Source organism: Talpa occidentalis, unplaced genomic scaffold, assembly GCF_014898055.3.
Source record: "Talpa occidentalis isolate TD23 unplaced genomic scaffold, MPIMG_talOcc4v2.1 talOcc4.9, whole genome shotgun sequence".
In the NCBI taxonomy this organism is placed as follows: Eukaryota; Metazoa; Chordata; class Mammalia; order Eulipotyphla; family Talpidae; genus Talpa; species Talpa occidentalis.
Genome location: NW_023605305.1, coordinates 13,013,357 through 13,041,076, shown reverse-complemented (window position 1 = coordinate 13,041,076; position 27,720 = coordinate 13,013,357). Strand labels below are relative to the sequence as shown.

General features: G+C 51.4%; 1 protein-coding gene across 1 annotated transcript; it reads left to right on the top strand.

Annotated features, from left to right (window-relative positions):
- Positions 1–393: 393 nt before the first annotated feature.
- On the top strand, positions 394–25,998 carry TCEA3 (transcription elongation factor A3). Its single transcript, XM_054691076.1, has 11 exons — positions 394–501; positions 4,940–5,002; positions 5,608–5,713; positions 6,138–6,282; positions 9,593–9,655; positions 16,848–17,011; positions 17,158–17,218; positions 20,109–20,259; positions 22,132–22,278; positions 23,710–23,781; positions 25,803–25,998. The coding sequence occupies exons 1-11, from the start codon at positions 433–435 to the stop codon at positions 25,809–25,811; spliced, it is 1,050 nt and encodes a 349-aa protein (XP_054547051.1). The 5' UTR covers positions 394–432; the 3' UTR covers positions 25,812–25,998.
- Positions 25,999–27,720: the final 1,722 nt, after the last annotated feature.

The following is a 27,720-nucleotide window of genomic DNA, read 5'->3' as shown; positions in this document are numbered from 1 at the left end:
CGCCCGGTTGCTCCGCACCCGCGGGCGCCCTGCTCGCCACGGTGGCTCCTGGCGTCCCGGCCCGGCCGCCTCCCGCTCGCGGGACAGCCGTTCTCCCCAAATCTCCCGCTAGCCCTGGGCCCCCCCAGGAAGGGCCCCAAGCAAAGCGCCCTATTTGTAGCCTCGTCCCTGTCCCGAGCCCCGACCGGCCGGCGCTGGCAATCTCCGCCCGGGCGAGTCCTTGAGGTCTATATTTAGTGCCGGCCACCCCTCCCCCACCGCCCCGAGGCAGGCGGGCCCGGGGGGCGGGGGGGGAGCCCCGCCCCCGCCAGGCGCGCGTGTCGTGTGTGTTTGGGGCCCGCGCGGGTGGCCCGCCCTCCGCCCCGGCGCCTCCTGCCCCCCGCCGGCCGCCGCCCCCTGCGCCCCTCGCCGGCCCGGGCGTCGCGGGCCGACATGGGTCAGGAAGAGGAGCTGCTGCGGATCGCCAAGAAGCTGGAGAAGATGGTGGCCAGGAAGAACACGGTGAGGCTGCGGGGCCCGGCCCGGCGCCCGCCCGGGAGGCGCGGCACGTCGGGGCCCGCGGGCCGTCGGCTGACAGGGCGGGCGCGCGCGGGGCGCGGGGCGCGGGGGCGCGGCGGGCGCGGGCCCCTGGGGCCCTGGACACCTCAGGGTGGGCGTGTGCCGGGCCCCGGGGCGCGGGAGGAGCGTTCGGACCCCTGCGTGCGGCTCGCTCACGCCCCCTCCGGACGCCGGGTCCGGGCGCCGCGGGACTGCGCGGGCCCTGAGGGAGCGGCGGGGAGACCTGGGCGGGAGCAGGACTTGCGGGGTCCGCGCTCGCGGCTGCGGCGGCCGGGCGGGCCCCGGGCCCCGGGGCGCGAAATCCCGGTGGCCCGAGCAGGGCAGAGAAACTTGAGGCGCTGCGGGGTGTGGAGCCGCGTCCAGCCCCCGCCCGGCGCGGATCGGGGAGAGGCGCCAACGGCCGCGCACCCCGCGGCTCGGGGGCTTCGGGCGCCGGGCGGCTCTGGGAGCGACTTTCCCTTTCCCGGCGGCCGGCGGGGGGGTCGGCGGGCCGGGCCGGGCCGGGCCGGGCGCGGGCGGGGGCCAAACAGGTGCCGGGCGGCCGTTGCGAGGCCCGCACGGGCGGGGGGCGGGGGGCGGAGGCCGAGCCCGACGCCCGGGCTGGGGGAGGGGAGGCAGGGCTCGGAGGCGGGGGGAGTCGGGCGGCCGGCGGGTCTCTGGGCGCCCAGAGCCAGGAGGCCGGAGCACAGGCCGACGTGAAGTTAATGTTTGATCCTCCGGTGAGCTTTGCCTCAGCCTGGCGCCCCAGGTCACCTAACCCAGCAAACTTGGCCTTGGGTCCGGGAGGGCCCGGCTCGGCCTGACTGGGAAGAGAGGGTAGGCTCGCCTCTGAGGGCATCCCTCTGCCCAGGCCTCTCCTACCGGCCCGAGGCGTGTGTTTCTAGAACATTCTGTGACCTCAGGTTCTTGAGAAAGGGATGGGCCTAGGGGAGGTTTTAGAACACAGAAGAGACCCCTGGAGCCATGGAGTGTCCAGGATCCCCAGAGAACACCCTGGACGAGAATGAGTGGGTCTCAGTATAAAGGCCAGAGTCTGCTTCTTGTCCGTCAGATAAGATTGCCTGTCTCCTGGTGTCACTGGATTGATTGTTGCCTCAAGAGTAGGAGGGAAGAGACAGGTATGCAAGACCTTTAGCAGGAGTGGAACTGGAGTTTGGTGAGAGAGAATGAGACCTGCAAAGTTCTGGGACCTTCTAGCCCTCCCCCCCCCCACCCCATTCCAGGATCCTCCAAAGCCTCAGGATGCTTTCCCAACCAGGCATGGCGGAGCTGGGGTAGGTCTCCTGAACTACATTCCATGTCAGGGAGACAGGTTATCCCAACCTGCCCTTGCTGACCCCAGACCTGTGCCTCTGGTGGCTTGGGGGAGAGGAATGGGGAAGGCAGCTTGGTTGGAAGGGGCTCTCTGCAAGGAAGGGCCTGCCCTGGCCTCCCCTTACCCCTTTATGGCCCTAGGCCCACCACTCTGCTTCCCTCTGGGCCTCCATTTCCTCTTCTGTGAAATGGGAGAAAGAAATGGTGTCCCCCGGCGTTGAAGGTGCAAGTCTGGCCCCAGGGTCCCTGCAGCGCACAGCCAGTCTGCAGCCACGTCTGCGCCTGGGCTCTTGGCAGCGTCCGGGTGGGCACAGAGCTCTGGGCATGTGGCCGAGAAAGGTGGGGCTGCTCCAGGAGTGAAAGTGGGCCCGCCCAGCGGTGGTTAGGGAAAAGAGGACACACTTCCTGTAGTAAGACGGATCCTCCACGTTGCAACTCAGGTCCCTGGTTTGTTGCCAATCGCTGAAGTCCCAGCAACTCGGGGCTTTTGTCAGATGCTGTGAGTGTGCACCCGCCGAAATAGCTTCAAACATCCAGCTAAAGACCAACAGTGAGGCTACACATACACATAATTATATGCAATAAACATAGCTGCAGGCATGCAGCCATACACAATAGTAAAACCAGCAACTACAAACATTATGCATGAGAGACATGGCTAGTGACACGGACATGACAGTCTAACCCAAAGAAGACAGGCTCTGAGCATCATATTTCTAGAAAAATACCCATAAGGCAACTATGTACATGCGTGCACACAGCACAGCTATTGCAGACATGCATGGCAAGCTGCAGACGGAGCAAACAGCCATGCTAACAGAGGCATCATCACATAGAGACACATAACGCTTGGCGCTGCATACATACAGCTCCACACCTGGACCAGAGCTCCTGCCAGCCATACGCCCCAGCTGTGCATAGGGAGACATACCTGTCAACATCTGCAGGTGTTATAAGTCCAGGTGCAACCGGGGCTCACAGCACTTCTCCAGCATGACCTAGTTGTGCAGTGTTACATACATAGACACATGCCCAGAGGTGAGCTGGAGCTCACTTAACACTTGAGTGTTCAGGAATTTTTAAGCCAGTTGTAATATACAGCAGTTGTTTTGAAATTTAAATTATATGCTTCCAGTTTTATAAATCATATTGAAAACAAAAGCAAGAAATACTCTGAAATCATCACTTCCTAATTGCCTTGCTACATTTGACTGTCACCAGTGGTCTCGAGGTCATTTACTCTAGTGACTTCAGTCGCTGCGTCGCTCTGCCCAATACCTCCTTTTGCTCAGGGACAGCAGGTGGACAATTTGAACTCAGAATACTCCACAGAAGGAGTATTTACTCCACAGGAACTGGCAAACACTGCTTCTTTCCCCTTGAGAACTGGTTGTTAAACATTGACCAACGTACCATTGTGCTCACCCAAGCTGGTATCCCCGGCTGCCTGCGTCTAGACGGATCTGTGTCCATACCTACACAGTCTGCATGGTGCTGCCAGCCCGAAAGTCACGAGTTTGAATCTCAGTTCAGTTCCTTGTGAACAAATTATTTCTCTTCTGTGAACATAGGATAGTAATTCTGTTAAAAAAAAAAAAAAAGAGGGGAGGGGGAGGGGGAGGGCGATAACAGCACCAATCTCCTAGGGTGGCCGTGAGAGTTAAACCAGGTAATGCAAGTAAAACACCTGGACGGTGCCCAGCCTTATCCTCTAATTAGACGCACACCCGCAGCTCACACCTCTGACAGCATGCTGTGAACTTGGGCACTCAGGGAGGCCTGAGGGCCGACAGCCCTTGGGACGTGGTCCAGGAAGTCTGGCATGGCCTCGGCTGGCAGTGAAGCCAGGTGCAGGGCATTCAGGACACAGTCTGCTGGTGCTCCTCAGGGAACCAGGGCAGGAGGCTGGAACTGGCCTTGAGGAAGTGGCAGGAGGGAGGAGAAGGCTGATGTGGGTAAGCGGTGGTCCAGCTCCTGGCAGCCAGAAAACTTTAAAATCTGGGTCTCCCTCTTCCCTCCCACTCTCGCCTCCGGTCTTCTGCTTTCTGCTCTCCATCTAGTCAGGGCCAGCACCGTGGGCTGTGTGCTAAGCCCTGAGTCTCCAAGACTAAAACAGCCTCTCTACCCAGGAGAAATGAAAGTCCATTTACCCAAGGGGAACAGGGCCACACGAAGGCTTGTACCTGAATTTTCTTAGCAGTTTTATTTGTGGGAGTCCCAAAAGGCACGCTCCCTGAAAATCCTGCCAGCAGGAGAATGAGCAAACACTTGTGGTGTCCGCACATAGCGGGGAACCACTGGACAACAAGGAGCCACTGACCTATGCAGTGACACGAATGGATCGAAAGCAGTAATGCTGAGTGGGGGAGCCAGACCCAAAAGCCGGGACACCACCTTCTCTCTGTGTACAGTCCTTTAAGGCGCGAGCTCATCTACGGTGACAGCAAAATAGTGGTGCCTGGGCGTGGGGGGGGTGCAGGGAAACATGGGGTACAGAAGGGCACAAGGGAAACTTTGGGGGGCGGATTCTGTGTTCTTACTCCATTGTGCTGATGGCTTCATGCTGTGTGTACATACTTGTTTCAAAAGTCATCCAGTTGTGGTCCACAATATGCGTTTATTGTGTATCCAATAAAGCCATAAAAAAAAACCCCACAGTCCTTGCCCTGCAGAAGCTCACAGTTGGGAAGTGAGAGCAGGGGATACAGACACACAGGCAATAGTGGAAAGCAAGGAAGAAATTAACTTTTGAGGAAGAGTTGGGGGGAGCGTGCTGCTAGAAGGAAGAGCAGGATTAATGGCCGCCGCCGCCGCCGGGCCCCCCCCCCCCCCCCCGCCCCCGCGAGTGGTGAGGACCGAACTCAGAGGGGCTTGAGCCCGGCTGGGTGGTGTGAGGTGAAGTGAGAGGGTTGGACCGTGGCAGGATCTTTTCCTCGTCTCTCTGTCCCTTGCCCCTAGAACTGAATCGTCTCCTGCCTACCTCCTGCCCCCCCTCTTTTTCACTAAGATCACAGTGGGCTGGGGCAGAACCTCTGGGCCTCAGTTCTGACCTTGTGGCCTCCCCCAGGAAGGAGCCCTGGATCTTCTGAAGAAGCTGAACAGCTGTCAGATGTCCATCCAGCTACTCCAGGTGCAGCGGGGGTGGGGAGCCCCAGCACAATGTGGGCGAGGGGGCATGTAAGGGTGGGAGGGGGTAGGAATTTCTGACCGGGAGGGTTTGGGCAAGGGGCTGAGGCAGCTAGATGGGGCCAGGGATGCCTTCCAAGCACTGGGGGCCCCTGGGCCTGGGGAAAAGCCTGCTTTGCTTTCCTTGGATGCCCCAATTCCTAAAGCCCTGGTCCTGTAGGATATAAGAGACCAGTGACAGCAGAAAGTCCCCCATTTTTCTGTCATCCCTCGGTGGCCCATATAGCCCCAAATATTGCCAGAAACTGAAAACTGAGCTCAGACCCAAACTGAGTAGCCAGAGCTCTGAAACTTAGGCTGACACTTGAGTCAAAGACACCTGGGGGCAGACAATGGGGAGGGTCCTGAGCATCAGCCAAACCCAGCACCAGAGCACAGTTGTCCGCCCAGCAGGGGGCTGGCACTTGGGCCCTGAACCTCACTACTTGCAGAGGGTCAGGGCTTCAGCCTCGGGTCAGTTTGGGCTCTGGAGAGGTTGGTGCTGGGGGCGGTTAGTTGAGGGCAGCGTCCTGTGCTCCCAGACCAGCCTCTAACCCTCTCACTTTGCAGACGACCAGGATAGGTGTTGCCGTTAATGGGGTTCGCAAGCACTGCTCAGACAAGGAGGTGGTGTCCTTGGCCAAAGTTCTCATCAAAAACTGGAAGCGGCTACTAGGTGAGAGGAGACAAGGTCAACTTTGGCCATGTTTTTCTCCCAGCATCTGGGCGGGGACTATGCCTGGGTCATGCAGACACTCAGTGTATGTTTGTTGAATGACTTAATAAGTGACAGATGGCCCCTAGTGGGGAGTGCCAGTGGTTAGTGTACACAGGTGCAAGATTTGTAGCTCTGCGAGTTTGTGTCCATGAGCCTATGTATGCAGTTCTTTGTGCTTGTGTGTTTGTATACATAGCTCATGCCTATATATACACATTGTATGAATATGTGCCTGGGTGTTTATGCAAAAGTCTTTCTGTGTGTGTGTGTGTGTGTGTGTGTGAGAGAGAGTGTGTGTTGGGGGTGTGGATGTCCCTGTTCCTGCCCTTTGTTCCTTCCTCCCCAAAGTCACGGAAGAACAATATTATCCTTTCATTTTCAGACTCCCCTGGACCCCCCAAAGGAGAAAAAGGAGAGGAAAGAGAAAAAGCAAAGAAGAAGGAAAAAGGACTGGATTGTTCAGATTGGAAGCCAGAAGCAGGCCTTTCCCCACCGACGAAAAAGCGAGGGGAAGAGCCCAAAGAGAGGTATTTGGCGGGGAGGGCGGAAAGGAGGGGCTGCAGGCTTCAAGTCCTCTGCCAGCCTCTGTTCATAAAACTTCATTTAATCCTCACAGCCTGGAGTAGCTATTGTTAGTAGCATCTCCTACAGTGCCTCCTCTGGGGGTCTTCTTTGGCTCCACCACATAGACTGATGGGACCCCACTAGGGCCCCTCCCCACCCCTGCTCCATCCCTGGCACTGGCTTCACCTAGGACGCAGGCACAGGAAACGGTGAGCCATCAGGGCAGCCCCACACATTTCTCATTAGCAAGGGTTCTCATAGGAGACCACACAGCATCCAGAGCTTTCTCTGGCCCACCCAGGTGGCAGCCCAGGTGTAAGAAACAGAGACCTCAGTGGGTAAGATCCCCCTGACTTAGAAGCCCATGTCCCAAAGCTCCTAATCATCCCACTGACAGCGCCCAGGATCGCAGCCAGGACACCACCAGCCACAAGAGTCATTGCACTCAGAGCAGCCCCAGAGCTGAGTTTCCCACTAACCCTTCATAGTGGTTCATAGCCCAGTCCATCCACACATCAGACTTGACTTGCCAGCCCTGGCCTCTTTGCACTGTACCCAGTGTTGTCTCGGAACTCGGCTGGCGCGTTTCACCTTCGCCCCGGTGCCAGGGAGTGGGGCTAGGAACATATGTGTCCATGGAGAAGGGAAAAGTGTTTTGTTAGCTCTTTACCCAACATTGATATATTCACATTGAGTGATGAAGAAGCTGAAGGTTGGGGGTCGTGGGGAGGCAGGAACTTTCCCAGGATCACACAGCCATTATGTGAGAGTGGAATACGGATCTTTGTCAGACCTCCAGGCCTCTGCTGAGAAAAAATAGAACAGCTCTGTGCCCGTCCCCTCCCTGTTCCAGCCAGGGTTCCCCAAATTGCATGAGTTTCTACAGATGTGTAGGTAAATGCTACTTACTCCCTACGTGGCTAGACAGAGCCCTCAATTTCTTGGAAGGGTGGGAGTCTGTTCATCCAGATCAGGGGACGGTAGAGTAACATGGATAATACCATTCATGACATCAGCATTCTTATTGTACATATTTTTGATCCAGTATTCACCAAGAGGAATGCATTTAAGGAATTAATAAGATAAAAGCATAAAGATGATGTTCTATGTATAACATTTTCCAGCTGGCTTTTCTGAAACATTTTTTTTCCTCCGAACCTCTTTTAGATGGCTGCATAGTCCTATAAAGCAGGTGTTCTGCAGAAAACGCCTTAGGAAACCCACTGCAAGGGGAGTGACTGTCCTCTAAGAAGGAGCCACAGCCCTACCTTGCTGCTCCCATTTTTGGTTGGGGTGACTCTGTGCTCTGCAGGATCAGTGGCATCCTGTTATTTAAGATGTTCAAAATGCTAATAGGGCCCCCTTTTGAGGGGCCCTTCTCATAGAAGAGTGTTTAATGACATTGGAAAATGTTAATCAAGTAGTGAGAGAAGCTGTATGCGATGTCATACCCATAGGATGATGCTGTTTTTATTGAAATCACATGAGTGAATTTTACACACACACATGGGAGAAGGACAAGAAAGACATGTCTGAGATGGCAATCCCCAGGATAGTGATCTTTCCTGTGTGGTGAGGTTGACAGGGTTTGTTTGTTTTTTCTTCTTCTTTTAAAAAATTTCTCTAACTTTTCAATCTAAAACTTTTTCTAGTTTTGAAATTAAAAAATCAAAATTACTTTAAAAAATATACTAGTGATTACATTGAAGAGGCGCTTCACATTCTCTGTTATTCAGCTTCACATTCTCTGTTATTCTCTGTGATTCAGCAATGCACACTGATCTTGCATGGCCTTTGAAGTCAGAACAAGTAACAGTGCTTTAGGAGAGGCATTAAACTTAATAGTTGTTAACTCTGGAGAGGTTCCTTTTCCCATTTTTTCAGTTTTTATATTTCTGTGGTTTTTATATTATATAAATAGAAAAAGTAATTTTAACATTTCTATTTTATATTTTAGTCTTTATATTTTATATTTAGTCTTTATATTTTTCCTTCCTAGTATTTGCCAAGAAATATTTATAGAGCATCTACTATGTGCTAGGCATTATATATTTGCTTGGGATGGCAGTGAATATAAGATTGGGTTTCCAGAAGCAGACCCTAAGACATGGATTCAAGTTCAAGGGGGTTTATTTGAGAGGCAATTTCAGGAAATGCAGATAAAAGCCTGAGAAGTGAGCCAGGGCAGGGGAGGAAGCAGCACAGGGTGTGTTGGTGAATAGATTACTCCTGGGGGCACAGGAGAAACTTTTTTGGGAAACTCTGGGCCACAGTAGAGGCCACACCTCAGGTTGATTCACTTGAGACTGAGGAAGCTCAGCTATTTATCCTCCTCCTTCCACGTGTCTGGTTGAGGGCTGCTCCTGGGGTCTTTAAGGCCCAGCACTTCTAGCCCAGTAGCCTGCTGGCAGAGAACCCACAGGTTGGAGGCTCAGGAGAACTTGCAGAGGGGAGGCTTTGGGCCCTGGGGCACCAGGAGAGTAAGCGCCCAAAAGAATAAGGGCTCAGCGTACAGTGTCCAGCTCAGTGAACAAAACTGCCACACTCTGCTCTTGAGCAGTTTACAAGGGAGACCAGACAGTAAACAGTGAAGAGTCATCTCTGCGGGGAGGTGACGTGTGCCCTGAGACCCTAAGAAGAGCGGGGTGAGTGAGACGGAGAATGGGGATTATAGTTTACAGATTCACTGAGTAAAACCAGTACAAGGAGAAATACATATAAAAAGACTGTAGCTACGTGCATTTTGGAAAATGGGGAGGAAATCCACTTATGAGACAATTCCATCTGTCTCCCTAGCAGATCCATGCTGGTGTCTTTGTGAGCATTGGCCTGGATTCGTTTCGATCTTTTTCCCTCGGAGGCATTGGTTGTCTTGCATACTTAGGCACACATATAGCTAATTTTGCACCCCGCTTCTTCACTTGCCACTTCAATGCAGCTTCTCTGGCTCCAAGGGCCCTGTGCTGCTTTCCTCCTCCTCAGGTACGTGAGGGGAGGCCAAGGCTGGTCTCAAGCTCCTCGGGGGGATAGGCCAGTCCAGGAATCGCAGTATCTCTGGACTCCAGTTAGCCAAGACTGCCTGGGAGCAAGGAGAGACCGCTGACGAGAATTAGTCATGAACAGTGAGTTATACGTGACAACATGCACGACACCTGCAGGTATAGGTTTCCTACTTGTGGTGCTTCATGGAGAACTGGCTCCAGGGCGCTGTCTCCCCACCTCTGCTCATGCCGGCCTACCAGGGAGTCTCATCTCCACTTTCTCCTCTTTCAGGAGGGACTCTGTGGACTCCAAGTCTTCGGTAGCCTCCTCTCCAAGAAGGCCGTCGATGGAAAGGTAAAGGAAGTGGTGGGCTTCACGGAGGTCCTATTCAGCAGGTGCCTTCTCTCTGCTTTTATGGAGGAGGCCTGAGGCAGGGGACAGGAGGAAACCTCATTCATTATGTTGTATGTTGTTGTATGTTGTACCCTCCAAATTCTAGGGCCCACACAGTTAGACCTAGAGGACTCCTAAATCAGAGGCATTGCTCCTTCACTGAGTTCCTCACTGGTCATTGTTGCCCCATCCCTGGGGCCTTTGTCAAGGTCCAGCTGAAACTAGTGTGGGCGGAAGTAATGAGAGCCTGCACCTGGAGAGGGTCTCTGGGCTTGGGCTAACCTGCTTGGGTGTCTGCCCCAAAGCGGCACTAATGTAGAGGCAGACAGCAGGAGACATAACAGGACGTAGGAATGTAGGAAGAGTACCTCCGTATGACTTGAGAAGTCAAGGGAGACGTCATGAAGAGAGAGTATTTGTGCTGAAACTTGAAAGATACTGGAATAGGAGTTTGCCTGATTGACAAGCCAAGAGAGGGCATCCCAGGCAGAGGGGATGGCACTTGCAAAGGTGTGGCATTGTGCATGGGTGTGGTGTTCTGGGCACTGTGGCTGGAGCGCCAGAAAACAGCACAGGAAGGACATCACTGATGGAGAAGAAGGTTGCATTTTATTCCTGACCCTTGAGACCCAGGTGTGGGAATTGGTTGACTTTTTTCCCAGGCAGTGGTTTCAGCTGCTCAGAAGTGCAGTAGCTGACATATCCTCTAGATGGTGCGCAGGAGCAGCAAGCACGGCCCGCAAGTGCTGGGCTGGGTGGGACCTGGGGTGGGAGGGTTTTCTAAGGACTTAGAGACACGAGACCCCAGGCTAGTATTGGCGCTGGCACAGGCACACCCCAGAAGCAGAAGGAAGCTGTTGATAAATTCAGCCTTCCACCCCCATCCTGGCCGGCGATGCCCTCTCTGCAATTTGGCTCATTTCCCAATCATGTGCATTGAAAGCAAAATGAGTGCGGCTGCCTGAAATGCCACCCAGACCGAATTCCACCCAGCCAGATCCTAGCGAAGAGGAGGCACTGGAGCCTGGAGTGCCCTACCCCAGGAAGGGGGCGGGGGAGTGCAACAAGCAGCCTCCCCTAGCAAGTAAAGGGACTCTGGAAAACATCCTGCCTTTTAGAGACAGTGAGATGTGTCGAAAAGAATTTGGAAGGCCGGCAGAACTAGGTTTGTGATCTGACTCTGCCATTGGCTGCTTGGATAGTTATGGGTCCCCTCAAGGTCACGGTGGGGATCAGATGAGGTAATGAAATGCTCACACAGTTTCCAACCCATGTTAAGTGTTTGATAAATGCATAGTTCTCAGTAGGAATACTCACGCTTAATGTGGTTATCTGTGTAAATTGCCTAATGGTTGGTTTCTAGAATTCTCTGCAGTGCTTTAATCTTCTCAACAGCTCTAGAAGCTGGGCACTATGGTTATCAGATTGAGGCACCTAGAGGTCAAGGAAGTCCCTGGAGGTCATGTACCTACAAGTGGTGGTGTCAGGCTTTGAAGCTGGAGTTTGGCTCTGGAACATGGGTTCTTAATAAAAATATACTGTAGGAGTTCCCAAAATGATGACTGTTGTTGGGCAGAATTCCAAGGAGCATGCCCCAGATTCCCCTGCCTGGTGCCCCTGGGGTCCCAGGTATCCAGGATGTGTGCTGAGACACACAGGTCAGCACGGGCAGCACCAAGAACCTTGCAGCTGAAGGACAAGAGTTGGCACAGTCTTGAGAGTGGACAGACCTTCAGACAGGGTCTAATCCAAGGCAGTGGGGCTGCTGGCCTCCCAAAGGAGACCTGTCCCTCCAGATTCAGCTCTGCCTCGACCCCTAGGATATGCCTGTCCTCTGTTTGCAGTCAGCTTCCTCAGCTCACCCCACTCATTCACCAGGTTCATCACGCCTGCCCAGAGCTCTGTCGCAGGTGCTGGGAGGCAGTGGTGAGGCAGCTGCCAGGCTCCCTCTACTCCACAACCTGCACTCTGGAGATGGAGGCGGACAATGTTTATAAACACACAAACAGGTTAATTATAGACTTGGATCAGTGCTGTGAATGAAAGAAATCAGGTCATGTGCTAGAGTGTGACTCGGCAGGGACTGTTGCCTTGGCTGGATAGTCAGGAAAGCCTCTCTGGGATGTGCCATTTGAGCTGAGGGCTGACTGGTGGGAAAGCACCAGTGATGGGAAGCTCTGGAGAAAGGATAGCCTTCAAGGCAGAGGGGCCAGCGGTGCAAAGGCAAAGGCACTGTGGTGCAAGTGATGGCCGCGCTTAAGGAATGTAGCGCAGCGGTGCTGCAGGGGCTTCTATGAACCGGGGCAGCGCAGCACACGATTAGGTCCGAAAGGGAGACAGGGTCAGGCGGGAGGGCCTGGCAGGCCATGGTGAGGAGTTTGACCTTATGGTGAAAATAATTGAAAGCCATCAGAGTGTCTGAAGCAGAGGAATGGCAGGATAAGCTGTGAATTTTTGAAAGCGCCCTCAGCTGCTGAGTGGCAAATGGATTGTGAGGGGCAAGCAGTACCGAAAACCCAGCTTTGGGGCTCTTGTGGCTGTGCAGGCCTTAGATGCTAGAGTTTAACCTCTTCCCAGCTTCCTCTCACCCACCCTGTTCCCTCCTGCTGAAATCTGTCTCCAGGACAGAATTAGTTTCCTTGTCAGCTTTCCTATCTCCTGCCCCACCACCAGGTTGCTGGTTGCCAGATTTCAGGCAGGGTTGAGTAGAACTCAGAGTAAGTTGATCCAGAAGAGTAAGGTTCAGGCTGCCTAAAAGATAAATAAAAAGTAGGGAAGCCCTTTATACAGGATTTTTGGGGAATTGAAGAACAGAACTTTCTCTCCTCAGTCTACCCCACCCTAGTGCCACTCCTCCTAGTGGCAGCATTGAAACACCTTTGAGGAAGCTCAGCACATAAAACACAAAAATCCCAGGAGGTCCTCAAGAGTCTGACACAGGGGCTCCAAGGTCAGACCAAACAGCAAGTGTTGAGAAACAAGCTGACAGTAATGAACGCCCAGGGGAATGTTGAATGAGATTCTCTCGTCACCTGAGGGGAGTCTGGGCTACTCAGTTAGCTTCACTCACACACAGCTCCTTGAGCCTGAAAAACTTCGTTGGAAGCCCAGTATCCTCTTCTTCCAGAAGGGAAGTACAGCCATAGCTCCAGAGCTTCCTGTTGCTGCCATGCAGATGTATACTGTATAGTCCCACTGTGCAAGGCGCCTCCTGGATTTAGGAGACACAGCAGCCCTTTGGGTCCTTCCTCAATGGCTCAATGTGGTAAAACCCTGGAGTGGGGAGGGAGGACCCTGATTTATTCAACCTTGATGAGTCAGCTTTTCCTAGGAGGCATGAGGTCTCACTGGCAGACCCCATGGCTCAATGAAAGAGAAAACTGGGAGGAGCCAAGTGATGAAGGGGGAGACATCTTGACTGCCTGGTCCTGCCTGGAAGCTGTACAACTATCACTCCATATTCTCGTTTGTAAATGGGGCCAGCAGCTTGTGACTCCCAGGGTTATAGAGAGGAGCAAATGGCAAACAGGCAGTAAAGGGGGGCTTTTGTTACTCCCATCCTTAACTCAGATCCTTCCTCTCAGCTCTCTCACCCTCAGGCTGCAGTGGCCCTGAACCCCCAGCCTTGTCCATGCAAACCAAGAACTTTCTTGCTCCAACACATTTCTGCTGAAACTGCATTGCCCCAGTCGCTCCTCTGAATGACCAGTTCCCACTCCTCATCCCTGAATTTCCTGTATTGAAACGCATGGTAGCCTGGCTTCTTTGACCTTTCTGAATCCGCCAGGTAAGGCCTGGCATCGTGACACTGATTGGCACAGGCCACTGCTGGATACTGGAGGCTGCTTCTCATATATAACAAAAGTTGCCCTTTTAACCTTTTTTAAATTTCAACATGAAAATAAAAACATTTATCATTTTAAATTAATTAAGATTTACCAACTATGGGCCTCCCTCGTGGCGCAAGGGGTTGAACACAGCACTAGGAAGCAATCTGCAGCCTCTGCAGCATGAGTTCAATCCCCGGCCAGCCAGGGAGTAACCCACATGGCACAGCAGACCTCTGCTGCCTCGCCCGCTGCTCCCCTCGGCAGTGTACTTCAGTCAATCTGCCTGTTCTGCTCCCCACTCTGTCTCTGGTGAATTTCTTCTAACCCCCTGCAACTCTGACCTGTACCCCAGCTCTTGTATACATAAAAATAACCCTTTAAAAAAAAAAAGATTTACCAATTATGGAAAAAAAATTGTTACCATTATCTTCTTCAGTTATTCTAGCTACTCTTATTCATTGAATTTAATGTACTGATTTTTTTCCTTGTGGCAAGATAGACTTAACATAAAATTGACCCATTATAAACTTCTTGAGCATACAGTTCAGCGGTATTAAGAACATTGTATTACAGCTTTCACCACCATTGATCTCCAGAACTTTATCATCCCAAACAAAAACTCCATACCTGTTAAACGCTAACTCCCAGTTCCCTCCTTCTCAGCCTCTGCCACCCCCTCTGCTGTGTTTCTGTGGACGTGACTACTTGCTGTACTCCGTAGCAGTGTACCTGGCTTATTTCACTTATCATAATGTCATCAAAGTTCATTCACATAACATGTTTCAAAATTTCATCTCTTCATGGTTAATTAATATTCCATTGTATGTGTATACCAGATTTTGTTTATCCATCTGTCAGTGGACACTTGGTTGCGTCTGCCTTTTGCTAGCAGTACATGAAAACAGGGAGGTAGGAAATCAGTCTGAGCATCAGCACAGAATGACTGCTCATGATTGTCAACTATCAAAAGAAAAAATTTTCTCATTAGAAAAGTAGGCAGTCTTCATAGAAGATTTAGAAAATACATATACGTCGAAGAAAATGAAAATTTCCTACAATCCCATCTCAGAAGAGTTAATTTCAATTAACATGGTATTAGAATCTGAATGTTTATAATCCCAAATTTATATGTTGATGCCCCAACTCCAAGTGTATTTGGACATAGAGCCTTTCTGGAGGTGGTTAAGGTTAAGTATAGTCATAAGTGGAGACTCTCATCCAATAGGATTGCAGACACCCGAGAACTCACTCCCTCTCTCTCTGCCATATGGGACAAGAGAGAAGGTGACTCAAGCCAGGAGAGAGCTCCTGCCAGACACAGAACCCAACAGCACCTTGACCTGGGGCTCCCCAGTCTCCTGAACCGTGCTGTTTGATTCAGTCTACGGTGTTCTGTTATGGCAACAGGAGCTAAGGCACATGTTCACCTTTCCAAACATCTGGCCTATATACACATTTATTTATGGTTTTTCCAGCCCAAGCCAAATGGGACCATTCTGAGGCAGCATATCATAGGACTTTAGGACATAGGTGTTGGGATCAGGCAGACATGGGTCCCAGTCTTAGTGGTGAACCCTTAGACAGATCCCCCTGTTTCCTCATCTACAAATGGGGGTGCCTGGTATGTACCTCCTAGGACTGATGGGAGAACTGAATTAGAAAATTCTCCCATAGGGCCTCCCTGATGGCCTGCGGGGTTAGTTCTCAGTGCTATCACCGTGATGGCCTGAGTTTGATCCCCTGACAGGGAGCTGACCCCCATGGTGCAGCAGACCTCTCCTGTCTCGCCTGCTGCTCCCTCAGCAGTGTATTTCAGTAGATCCACTTGTTCTGCTCCACATTCTGTCTCTGGTGAATCCTCTCACCCCCTCCATGTCTGGCCCACACCCCATTTCTTCTAAGCAAAAAGAAAAAGAAAATTCTCCCTTAGTGCCCGGCACATGGTGAAAGCCGGCCTTTTTTAATGGCAGTAAACTCACTATTAACTAGACTGGGAACTTTGGAGGGAGGAAACTTTTCTGATTTCTCTGCATTATCCCTTGTTTTTAGCACAGTATCTGGAGAATAAGCAGGTGCCTGCTTATTGACTGAGTGAATAATGGTTCCATGAGAACATACATGGAGATCAGTAGGCAGGGGTGTAATGGACCGCAGGGTAGGGTTGGAGTTGGCACACTAGTCTGTAACCAGGAGGGCACAGAGGTCAGCTGAGACCACAAGGACCCTCATCCATCTCCCTGGGCTTTAAGTTTGGTTCTGCTGGTTTCCAGATGTCACCTTGTTTTAAATGCATCTGTCTCTAAAATTAATTTTATTTTATTTTATTTTTTTAAAGATTTATTTATTTGTTTGTTTATACATACAAGCACTGGGTACAGTCAGAAGCGCAGGAGGGTGAGAGAATTCACCAGAGCAGAGAACAGAGCAGGCAGAAGGACCGAAGTACACTGCTGAGGGGAGCAGCGGGAGGCAGGAGAGGTCTGTGTGCCATGTGGGACCCTCCTCCGGTGGCCGGGGAGCAGCGGGGGATCGAACCAGCACCACATAGGCTGCGGGCAGCTTCGCAACCCAGCGCTCAACCACTGCACCACTGGGGAGGCCCTCTAAAATTCATTTTAAAACTCAGCTATCAGGCCTCCCCAGTGGCGCAGGGGTTAAGATGCAACCTATGAAGCAATCTGCAGCCACTGCAGCACAAGTTCGATTCCCGGTTGCCAGGGAGCAATCCACATGGTGGGACAGACCTCTCCTGTCTCGCCTGCTGCTCCCCTCAGCAGTGTATTTCGTCACTCTGCCTGTTCTGTTCCCCGCTCTGTCTCTGGTGAATCCTCTCACCCCCCGCATCTCTGGCCTATACCCCAATTCTTGTATAAAAATAAATAAACCAGGCCTCCCCTGGTGGTACAGCGGTTGAGCCCTGGGCTGTGAAGCTGCCTGTGGCCTCTGCAGCGCTGGTTCGATCCCCAGCCACCAGCGAGGGTCCCACATGGCAAGACAGATCTCTCCTGCCTCGCCCGCTGCACCCCTCAGCAGTGTATTTCATCAGTCTGCCTGTTCTGTTCCCAACTCTGGCTCTGGTGGATTCTTTCACCCTCCAGTGCTTCTGACTGTACCCAGTGCTTGTATAAATAAATAAATATATCTTAAATAAATAAACCTATAAAAAATAATAAAATTCAGCTATCAGTGGGAGGAGGGTAGTACCAATCTCTTAGGCATATTACAAGGCTTAAAAAGGATGACCCCTAAAAACATGTAGAATGGTGCTCGCTAAATGCTTTATTCTCTTAACATCAAAATGTCTTCCTGATTGTCACCCTTAGATCAAACAGCAGCAAATCAAAAGCAGAGACCCCCAAAACACCCAGTAGCCCCTTGACCCCTACCTTTGCCCCCTCCGTCTGTCTCCTGGCACCCTGCTATCTCACGGGGGACTCTGTTCGGGACAAGTGTGTGGAGATGCTCTCAGCGGCCCTGAAAGCTGACGGTGAGAGGGTCTGGGCCAGGGCGGGAGGGAGGGAAGGGCTTCCTAGGGCCCTGGGGAAGCATCTTTCTCAGTCAAGGGAGTCCTGCAGGAGTCCCCTGTACACGCAGCTGTCTGCCTAATACCTGTGCTTTCCAAATCTCTTTTAGATGATTACAAAGACTACGGAGTCAACTGCGATAAGATGGCATCAGAAATTGAAGATCATATCCTTGAGCTGTGCTGGGGCTGTGGGTCTGGACTGCTCAGCAGCAGCAGGCCTCCCAAATGCAGGGGACCCAGGATGGGGAAGGGGATGAGCTCAGATTTCTTGAGTCTATTTAACATGTATTGTCTTGCACCTGCAGGCCTCTTGCTAAGCTTTTTATGAACAGCACCTAATTCAATACTGAGACCAAGCCCAAGTAGATTGCCCCATGAGTCTGTTTTCAGGCTCAGTTTGGTTAATTGCAAAGCTCCTTTCCGCTAGTAGTAGTGGCAGAGTTAGGATTTGAACCCAGAAAGTGTGACTCTAGAATCTGAGGCTCTGCTGCTGTGCCATACAGGTGATGTTAGATATGCCTGGGTTGTGACATCAGAGTAGAGAAAACAGCAGTTCTCAGGCGCCGTCTTCCACCCTATTCTACCCTCTTATAACAGCTTCCATTCTGATTGCCTGTTGGGTATTCCAAGAGCTGATAAGAAATTGACTCTTCCCACATCTGTGAACTCACAACAATCTCTGTGAGGCAAGGACTATTGTTTCCATTTTATAGATGAGTAAACCGAGGCTCAGGGTGTCAGAGCTGGACTGAAATCCTTGGTCCTTGGATTCCACGTCTTGAACATACACCCCATTGTCCCACTAGCTGAGAGGGACCTTGTGCAGACAGAAGAGAGGCCCTCCTGTATCACATTGGCCCATCACAGCAAAAGGTTTATGTTTTGGGGGGACATCCTTCCCCACTGAATGAATGCATGGAATTTCTTTTACTGAGACAAAACTTTGCATGTCAAAGAGATGTGGAGGGAGGGGAACAAAATTGTGATCCTTCCCTGGCCTGCTGGGCTCTACCTAGGAAGCTCAGCTGGTCTGTTGGGGAGGGGCAGAGTCCCCTTCTGCAGACAGCAAACTCGCCTTCTCCTGCAGAGGCCCACCCTCACTGCCTCCCACACATTTCCTGCAGTTTCCCTCCACCTTGCTTTAATTATTCAGCAGCGTGTCTTGAGCTACCTAGCACCTCCCCAAGTACATGTTCAGTTTCCAATTGGTCCAGGAACACAGAGCACAAGGTACCAGAACTATCGTAAACTACATTTTTGTTTTCTCCGACCAATCCTTCCTCCGTCAAGCTTAGTTTGAAACAAAGGTGGATGATCCAGTACACAGTTCTGGGCCTTTCCTGCTGGTTCGCTCCCTCCTCTGAATGTCCCTTTTCTGAAGAAGAGGAAACCAAGGCTGCATCATCAGCCTTTTAGCTCTTGGTCCTGTTGGGAGCTCAGGGGATAGAAGTTTGGAGGCTTCAGTGCTCTGTGCCCTAGAAAAGATCTGTCCTTTTTAGAGGGACGCTGGATTAACATAGCAGCTGTGGGGCTCACATGTGCTCCTCTGAGAGGTTGATGACCCCCCCCCCTTGACCTCCCCTGTGACCTCAGGAAGCGGACACAGAGGCAGGAAGAGTCTGATGAGGTGCCTGGCTATCCCCGAGCATCATGCAGATACACACCTGCAGGGCTGCCAACACAGATTTCATTTATTTAATTTTTTTATTGAAGTACCGCAGGTTTACATCCTTGTTAGCATGTTGGAGGTGTAGGGCTGCCCCCTCCAGGTGCAGTCACCTCAGCACACCCACCACGAAGGTACCCGTAGTCCTCCTCTGTGGTCCAGTGTGTTCCCCTCATCCCCTCGCCCCTGCTCTGGGGGCCTCACTTCTGTGGTCGGCTTGCAGTGGTTAGTTTTTAAGTTGGATTTTATTTGACCCTTTGCCAAAAACAGATTTTTCAGTACTTTTTTTGACTTTCGAATGCATTATGGCATATTCTTTTTCCCACATTTTTATTGTACAATAGCATTAAAACAATGACAGAAGCAATAAATAAATAATACCACCTTCCCTCCCACCACTTCTAGCAAGTCAGCTCTTTCCATTTCTCCCCATTCCCTGCAGCCTCTTTTCTTGTATATGTTTTTTCCCAGCAAAGGCTTCATCTTCCTTACTCTGCTTGGCTTAGGAGACCAAGAAAACATGGCTGTGTTCCCTGAGCTCCTCCAGAGGATGGAGAAAGGAGGTGGGAGTGGGGGGCTGAGAAGCCTGCCTGGGGGAGCTGGAGGCAGTGTCTGGACAGAGAACTCACTGTGGTCAGTGGCCAGGGGCGACTTCCTGACGAATAAGTGGAGAGAGCATTACCGCCAGGAGAGGGGGTCTGGCTTCCAGCCCTGTCTCTGCCAGGAATTTGCTCTGTGACCTTGAGCAAGGGCTGCACCCTTCCTAAGCCTCAATTTCCTCATCTATTTATGAGAGAGGTAACTCTGACCAGCCATTCCCAAGCAGTTTCCTTAGGATGGAATAGGTGTGCTGAGACAAAAGGCGGAGCGTGGAGATGGTTCTGTGACCAACTAAGTGAGGAGCACCAGATCAACCACGACCATTTCTTTATTGCGATACTTCTTAGAACCTTAAACCTTCTGTTTTCCTGATAGCTGGCCCTCCCAAACTAGACATCATCATCTCTGTCATCATCTCAGCAGCCCCCTGACTGTGGAGCACTTGATATGTTCCAGACAACATGCTAGTGTACCCTAAGGTTTCCTCACTGAGCCTCATAAGGGTCCTGTGCTGTATAAATTAGGAAACCGAGGCACAGAGAGGTCAGCTGAGTTCACATAGAAGGCTTAGGCTAACCTGAGGTCACACTCCTGGGCTCCTTGACACCATAGTCTCACCCAGGAAGCTGATTCCTGTCCCTCATATTTTTGTCCCTAATGCCAACTTGGGGAATCAGAGGCCACAAAGGTGATCCATGAAGAGCAATAGATAGTCGGGCTGGAGTTCCTCGGGCTTCAGGGCAACACTGCCCATCTGGGAGTGACTGACTGGCCCTTGACCATGTCACATATATACCAGGAGCTGAAGAGCACGGACATGAAGTACCGGAACCGTGTGCGGAGTCGAATCAGCAACCTCAAGGACCCCAGGAACCCCGGCCTGCGGCGGAATGTGCTCAGCGGTGCCATATCTGTGGGGCTCATTGCCAAGATGACAGCTGAGGTGAGGCGGGTGGAACTTCTGCAAGGGGTAGGGCAGGAGGAAGCCCCTGCAGCTTTGCCCAGCCAAGTCTGAGTGCCAGTGCCTTGTGCCTCAGTGGAGGTGAGTCAGCGGGCTTTACCAGAACAGACCATCTCAGGCTCCCCATCTCTCAGGGCTTCCGGACCATCAGGATAGTGAGCACAGCTAATATGTATTGTGCAAAGAGCTCTAGGTGCATTGTCCAGTTTTACCTTCTTACCGACTGAGGTAGCAATGTTTATTATCCCCATTGTACAGATGAGGATGTGGAGGCCCAGGGAGTTAGCACATTGCCCATGCACACAACATGCTAATTGGTATATGCTACAAATTTGGCACCCTTGTTGCCAAAGCTGGTTGTGAGCATACCAGTGCAGGTAAAAGTATTCAACAAATGGGGCCTCCCTGGTGGAGCAAGGGGTTAAGTCGCAGCACTGTGAAGCTTTCCGCAGCCACTGCAGCACGAGTTTGATCCCTGGCCGGCCAGGGAGCTACACACATGGTGCAGCAGACCTCTCCTGTCTCACCCACTGCTCCCCTCAGCAGTGTATTTCAGTACATCTGCCTGTTCTCTTCCCCATTCTGTCTCTGGTGAATCCTCTTACCTCCCACAACTCTGGCCTGTACCCCAGCTCTTGTTTGCATAAATAAAGAAATCTTTAAAAAAAAAAAAAGGTTATTCAACAAACTGGCATCCAGTAGATTTTGAAGTAGATGAAGGAATGAATGAAAATGATGTATATATGCAGGAAAATTACTCCCAATTAAAATCAGCTGCTGCTTTTTGTTTATGTGTCCACAGTTGGCTGATGTTCTATAACCCCTGCCATATGTTAGGCAGTGCTTGAATTTAACACGGTAAGATTTAAACATTAGTGTGCACCAGAATAACTTGGGGCAATAGTAAAAATGCATTTCCCTGGACCTACCTTTAGAGTTTCGAATTCATGGGAACCTGCCTTTCATCCAGAAGCTCAAGTGGATATAATGGGGTGGTGGGCACACTCAGATCATCTGGGCTTCCTGTCAGCTCTGTTCTGCATGATGCAAGGAGTCAGGATAGATACAGCAACAACGAAAATGTTACTCAGTTTGGCATTAGCTTCAGCCATCTTCCCTTTCCCCAAAAGCAGCCCTCAGTAGCGCTCTCTCAGGTTTGAATGTCCCCCTCTTTACTCTCCTCTGGCAGAGGCTTAAGGGGAGGTGAATGGCCAGGGAGATGGAGAGGGAAGGGAAGGACCTAGATTACAAGTGTCTGCAGTGAGCTGATGGGAAGCAGGAGACTGTTCTGTCTTATAGAAAAAAGTGAGCAGTTAGTCATGTGAACCCAGGAGCTTTAGGCCCTGCTTGGTGAGGGAAGCAGCAAGTCATGGACGGTTGACAGTGAGGTTCCCCTGGGACAGTGGGCACAGCTTCAGCAGCCACTGGGTCAAGCCCAGGCTGAAAGAATAAGGGGGCATCCAGATCAGGTAGTCAGTGGCCACATCAGCTTTAGCAGGAAGGTTCAGGCAGGTACCTGAGGTCCTGGCAGGTGGGGTAAGCACCAGACCTGAGGAAATGTACACAAGAGTATTGATTGTGGGGTGGAAACTGTTTGCCTTCTGCTCTGCTGTGTACACCCCACTGCATTTGGCCCAGTCAGAGCCCTTATGTTTGACCTTTCATCCAAAAGCGGAATGGGGATTCTTGGGGTGTGGTCTTTTCCCACCTGGGGCAGGGCCAGGAGCCCTGGCCTCTCTCCAGATTCTTGCATTCAATCCAGCATGCCTCCTGTGTTGAGGCTTTCTAGAAACCAGGTGTGGGTCAGGACTCCTGGGCTCCCTGGCTCTGAAGGACACACTCATTTCTCTCCAGGAAATGGCCAGTGACGAGCTGAGGGAGTTGAGGAACGCCATGACCCAGGAGGCCATCCGTGAGCACCAGATGGCTAAGACGGGCGGCACCACCACTGACCTTTTTCAGTGCAGCAAATGCAAGAAGAAGAACTGTACCTACAACCAGGTGAGGGGGAGGGGAGGTAGGAGCTGGGGGACCACCACAGGGGCCCAGAGGTGGAGAACCAGAGAGAGCTTAGGAAATAGCCTGGGAGAGGCCAGACTAAAACTCCAAGGGCCAGTCTGGTATACCAGTATGTTGTACCCTTGACTTCTGGAAAATGTCTCCTGCATGTAGAATCACCCAAGCTAGTTCCTATGAGGTATGACCAGCGTGGTCTGGTCTGCTCTGAATCAAGAATAAGAGAAACCAGACTCCCAGGGCACAGGACTTCTGAAGAGTCAAGACGGCTATGACTAGCGATCCAAAATGCAGCTCCCTTACTTTACTCAGAGGGAAACTGAGGCCCAGACAGGCTTTGCAGCTTTGCCCAAGGTGGCAAAGACCGTCAGTAGCAGAAATAGTAATAAACCCAGATCTAGACCCATTTGCCTGCAATATAGCCAGCACAAGGGATTTCACCCTGAATCCGCAGGAGGAAGTCTGTTGCCCCAGCATGGAGACCCCTTCTTTAAATGACTCAAAGCCAGAGAACCACTCCTGTTTCTGGGTTGCCTGTGTTCTGCCCTTGGTGCACCAGTGTTCCTGGATTCTGATGGGTACCTAATCACGCCTCCCCTGCTTGGCAAGCAAGCGTTTTTCAAGAGCACATTGTCAGGGGGATCCAAAGCGACACAGAATCCAGTTAGGCCCTGGCTATCCAGGGGGATCCTTGGGGAATTCTGATTCTGGAATTTGGAGATGGCTGGGCAAGCTCCTGCTCTCTTCAGGCACCTTTACAGGTGAGTAAGGTGCTTTCTGGGTGTCGCATCCCACAAGTAAACTGCCCATGAAAAAAATCTCTCTCTCCTGGGAAACCCCAGTGTTGTCCTTGCTCTCCTGTAAGCTGTGTCCCCTGGCCAGTGGGGATCCCTCCCACACCACAGACTCCCGCTGACATGATTCATCACTGAGTGTGAGTGGAGGAACTTGCTGTAGGTCATGGCCATCCAGGGTTGGCCCCACAAGGCAAGATTGGCTATAGAAAATCAGAACAGCAGTTGTTCAATCTGGAAATGCCAAGGATTTGTGGTGGGAAACCTGACCAAATGGTTTGTTTCAGGGGCTGAGAAACCGGAAAACATAACATTAAATAGTCCTGAGGATCTTCAAATTCCTTTTCCTCTCTGGGCCTCCATTTTTCTGCCGGTAAAGTAGGCAACAGCGATGTCTGAGGGCGCGGACAGCTCACTCAGGTTCTGATCAGTGAGGCATACTCAGTAGATGTGTTCAGGGCTGAGCCAGGGAACTCTTCCTATAGGAGATGAATTTTAAGGCAAGAAAAGAGAGATTAGTTAGAAGCTCTGGGATGGAGACCCTCTCCAACAGGCAGCGGGAGCCATGGCAGGTCCTAGAGCAGGAGAACGGCTTCATGGCTGGGCCTCACTCTCTTCTCAGGTGCAGACACGCAGTGCTGATGAGCCCATGACTACCTTTGTCTTATGCAATGAATGTGGCAATCGCTGGAAGGTGTGTATGTCTGGATCTTCCTCCCCTGTTGTGCAGATGCTATCCCACAGGGGGAGGACCACAAGGGGCCTCCTGCATAGGGACTTGCCTGCCTGCACACAGTGGGTCTGCAGGCTGGGCACGATGATGGGTTGTTGGGGAGGGAGGATTCTGTTTCCGTTTGGGAAGGTACCCCACTGGAGCGGCGGCAGCTCCTCACATTTTATCACAGGAAGGGCAAATCTGTCTTGAGCACAGATGAACTCAGCCTCCTGAGATCCACAGAGGGGAGGGATAACAATAGCACTCTGCTTTGGGGCCACGCCTCTGTGCAAAATTCTTTCACAGATGGTATTTCCTCTGAACCTGGCCACAGCTAGGGATGAGAGGAAGTCGGAGCCCTGTCCAAGAGGCGTTGCTCCCAGCTGCTCCCAAGTTATCCCCCTTTAAGGCTGTCACCCAGGCTGCCTCAGCTCCTGCAAAGGCAAAGTTTTTGTTGTCAGGTGGCTTGGAAGCCAAGCAGACTCTTCCCGGTGTGCTCCTTCCAGCCATGCCTCCATCTGAAAGAACCAAGTGTGGCCATGTGGTTATCATCATATTCCAGTTCCATCTGACACATGATGTGACGTCTGGGCCACCAGGCAGTCTGTAGCTGATCCGCAAGTTCTCAGGCACTTAGCAAGGAGCCCAAGACTGAGCACCGGACTGGGGTCAGGAGCCTTGGTTTCAGGTCCCCACTACAGCCTGCTTGCTGTGTGACCCTGAGCATGTCACTCACCTCCCTGAGCAAGAGTGAGGATAATCCTTCCTCCCCCCCCCCCATGCAAAGATTATGTATGCACACACACTTTGCAGACTACGAGAAAGGCGCCTCTGTAGTGTTACCGTCCTTTAGCTGGCTTAGTCACCAAAGGGTCTCCACAGCCTTGGAGCCTCATTAGAACCACCGTATTTGAAAAGATAAAAGTCAGACAATTATGTATTTTTCCTTTCTTCACTTATTTAGAGATGGGCCCGCATGGGCCTTGTGGTTCTGAGCATAGCTTTGGCATCAGGTTAAAGTGCTAGTTTTACCACCTAGAAAGGGACTTAACTTGAATTCTGTAGGCCTAGATTTCCTCATTTATGAAATGGGGATATTAATATCTAGCCCACAGAGCTGTTTTGCGGATTAGAGAAGGTAGTACACAGAGAGCATTCACAGGGCCTCTAAGAGCTCATGTGGTGTCTTTGTCCAATTAGAAAAAGGCGTCCCTGCCCCAGGTATTCACAGCCCCACAGAGAGTAGCAGAGATTGGTCTGAGTTTCAGATGCAGCCTGCCTCTGTGACCAGGCTCTCTCATGCAATGATAACCTGCACAGCATGTAGCAAGCAGCGTGCCTGTGTGCTTGGTCCATAGAAAAGAAACCACTGTCCACACTCGTCTGAGCTTGTCACGCACCAGTATCGTGGGAGCTTGAGCTAGTCACTTATCTGAGTTGATTCTTTACCTGTGAAGATGGGGGTGATATGGTGGCTATTTCATAGGGTAATGATGACGACGAGATGAATCAGTCCTTGCAAAGACTGCCTAGCAGGTGTGTCGTGCTCAGTCAACGGCAGTGCTGTGATTGACACTGGGGGGAAAGGACACCATGTGCATGCTTCAGGCCCAGCACCACCACCCCGTGCCTGCATGTTGGACAGGCAAGGCTCACTTGAGGTGGCAGCTACGCGACTTCTGACATTTCCAGGTTAGAGCACACTGCCATGTGCTCTAGCAAAGCAATTACTAGTAATCACAGGGATGTTTTTGACCATGAAATGAGCACTCACATGTCCAGCATCAAATTTCCATCATTTGCTATCTTTGCCCGTTGGCCAGCATTTTACAGATGAGTTGTTTGTTCAAGGTCACACAGCTTATAATGGCAGAGCTGGGACAGGGGCCCTGGTCTGTATGCCCCCGACTCTACCTTTGGCACTCTCCTGCCCACACCCCTAGCTTCCTTGGGGGACACAGAGAAAACTCTAAAATGCTGTTGCCTTTTTGGTTTTGTAGTTCTGCTGATAGAACTGCCGGCCAGAATTTCAGTGACCAGGATGAGGAAGAACAAAGAAAACCCACTAAGCTATCATAACTGGAGAAAAAATAAAAATGAAAATTGAAGAAAAAGGTTGGCCACTGAATGGGGTAGTAGGGAAGAGAGGGAAAATTCTTTTGCCAACTAATAATTAGCTATTAATAATGACAAATTAATGGGGGGAGTATAGCTGGGGTATAGAGACTTCAGAGCCTCACAGCTGAGGTGCTGCATGGCTGCCAGTGGGCTGACAACACCTTTTTGGTATGACTCCCTCACACTCAAATCTCCAGGCTTTCTAAATTGAAAAACACCAAACTGACACAACTCTTACCCCACCCCACAGCTGTGCATGCAAGCCAGAGGGCACAGGGCTTTTCCCTACTCCTCATATCTTTCTAAAACACTCTGCTGCTCCCTATTCATAGATGCCTTTGAAGACTCCAACCTGGTCCCTGAAGGCAGGGAATGGATAGTACTGAACTTTCTAAGTGAAGAGCACAGCAGTACCCTAAGTTCCATGGCCCCTAGGAGGTCCTGTGTCTCAGAACCTGCCCAGGCTGGGCACTGCCTTCCCAATGGCTCCATCCATGGCCCAAGCTTCCAAAGAAGTCTTCAGGGCAGCCTTGTCATGCTTCTTCCATGATTATGTAGAGACCCCTGGATCTCCTTCTGCCCTGGTTCACCCTTAGGATTTCTTTTATGTTTATGTGCTAACGTCATCCACTTGAATTGGTTATCACCTTCCCTCTTCCACCTGCCTAGTGCCCACCTCTGTAGGTGAAACCTGTGAACAAACTATGTATAGAAATATGCTACAGGTTTTGGGGTGGGTCCTTTGGAAGGATAGAAAATCCTCCCACAGAAGATCCCACACACACAGCTCAGACATGGCAGAACCAGGACAGAAACCCAGGTCTTCTGCTTCTTGTCCCTGTGCTCGAGGCTGTGGGAGAGGCGGAGTTGGGCACAGCACTTGGCGTCTGCCTTGCAGGAATCCCCGGCTGGCAGAAAAGAAAGCATAGGCACAGACCTCCACACCAGACAGGATGTGGTGAAGCCCACATCTGAGGTGTGTTACCCATACAAGTGAGGAGTGATGTTGCTTAGGTGCTCGGGTGCGTCTTAAACTTATTATGAGAGAGAATCTCCTGGGGATCATGTTAAAATGCAGGTTCTGATTCAGTGGGTCTGGATGGGGCCTGAGATTTTTTCATTTGCAGCAAGCTCCTTGGTGATGCCAGGGCTGCTGATCCACAGACCACACTTTGAGTAGTAAGTGTTGAGGCAGCCAGATTTTTCTCTGCATTATCTCATGCTCCATCCAATTGTCTGGAAACCAAAAGCAGAACAAAATAGCAACCACAATATAATAATGTTAATGTTACTTTTTAAAGGTGGCACCCTGGGGCGATTTTCAGTAGTCATGGCCTAAATATTCATTGTGTTTCCAGTGTCTTAGGGATTTACAGCATAGGACAAAATACAAAACTGAATCTCCACCCTCAGTAACTTTACTGTTTACGAAGGAGATGAGTCAGATTAAGCAGCAAAAGAACAAGTAGGCTCCAGTCTGCACAGCTATACAGTTCATATCTACATTCACAAAAGGACACAGAAAGCCTGAATAGCCCTCAGACTGTGTTCATCAATGCCCTCCCAACTGCTCTTCCTGTGTCCACTCTGGAACCGCTCCAGTTCATGCTCTCCACTGTGCTGACCAGAATAGGCATTTCAAAATTGCAAATCTGATCATGTTACAGCCCAACTCCATCACTCCCATTTGAAACTCTCCTTTCCTCCCCACTGGTCTTGGCAAGGTTTCCAAGGCCTGTAGGGCTAGCCTCTGCCTCACCCCAGAACTCTGTGCTCCAGCCACACTGGCCGTGCTGTGCT

Bases quoted from the DNA above. Each gene is read 5' to 3' on its own strand.
- TCEA3 (XM_054691076.1), top strand. From the start codon at position 433: ATGGGTCAGGAAGAGGAGCTGCTGCGGATCGCCAAGAAGCTGGAGAAG. The intron at 6,283-9,592 runs GTATTTGGCGGG...CTCCTCTTTCAG, and splicing joins GGGGAAGAGCCCAAAGAGAG to GAGGGACTCTGTGGACTCCA. The intron at 9,656-16,847 runs GTAAAGGAAGTG...TGTCACCCTTAG, and splicing joins AGAAGGCCGTCGATGGAAAG to ATCAAACAGCAGCAAATCAA.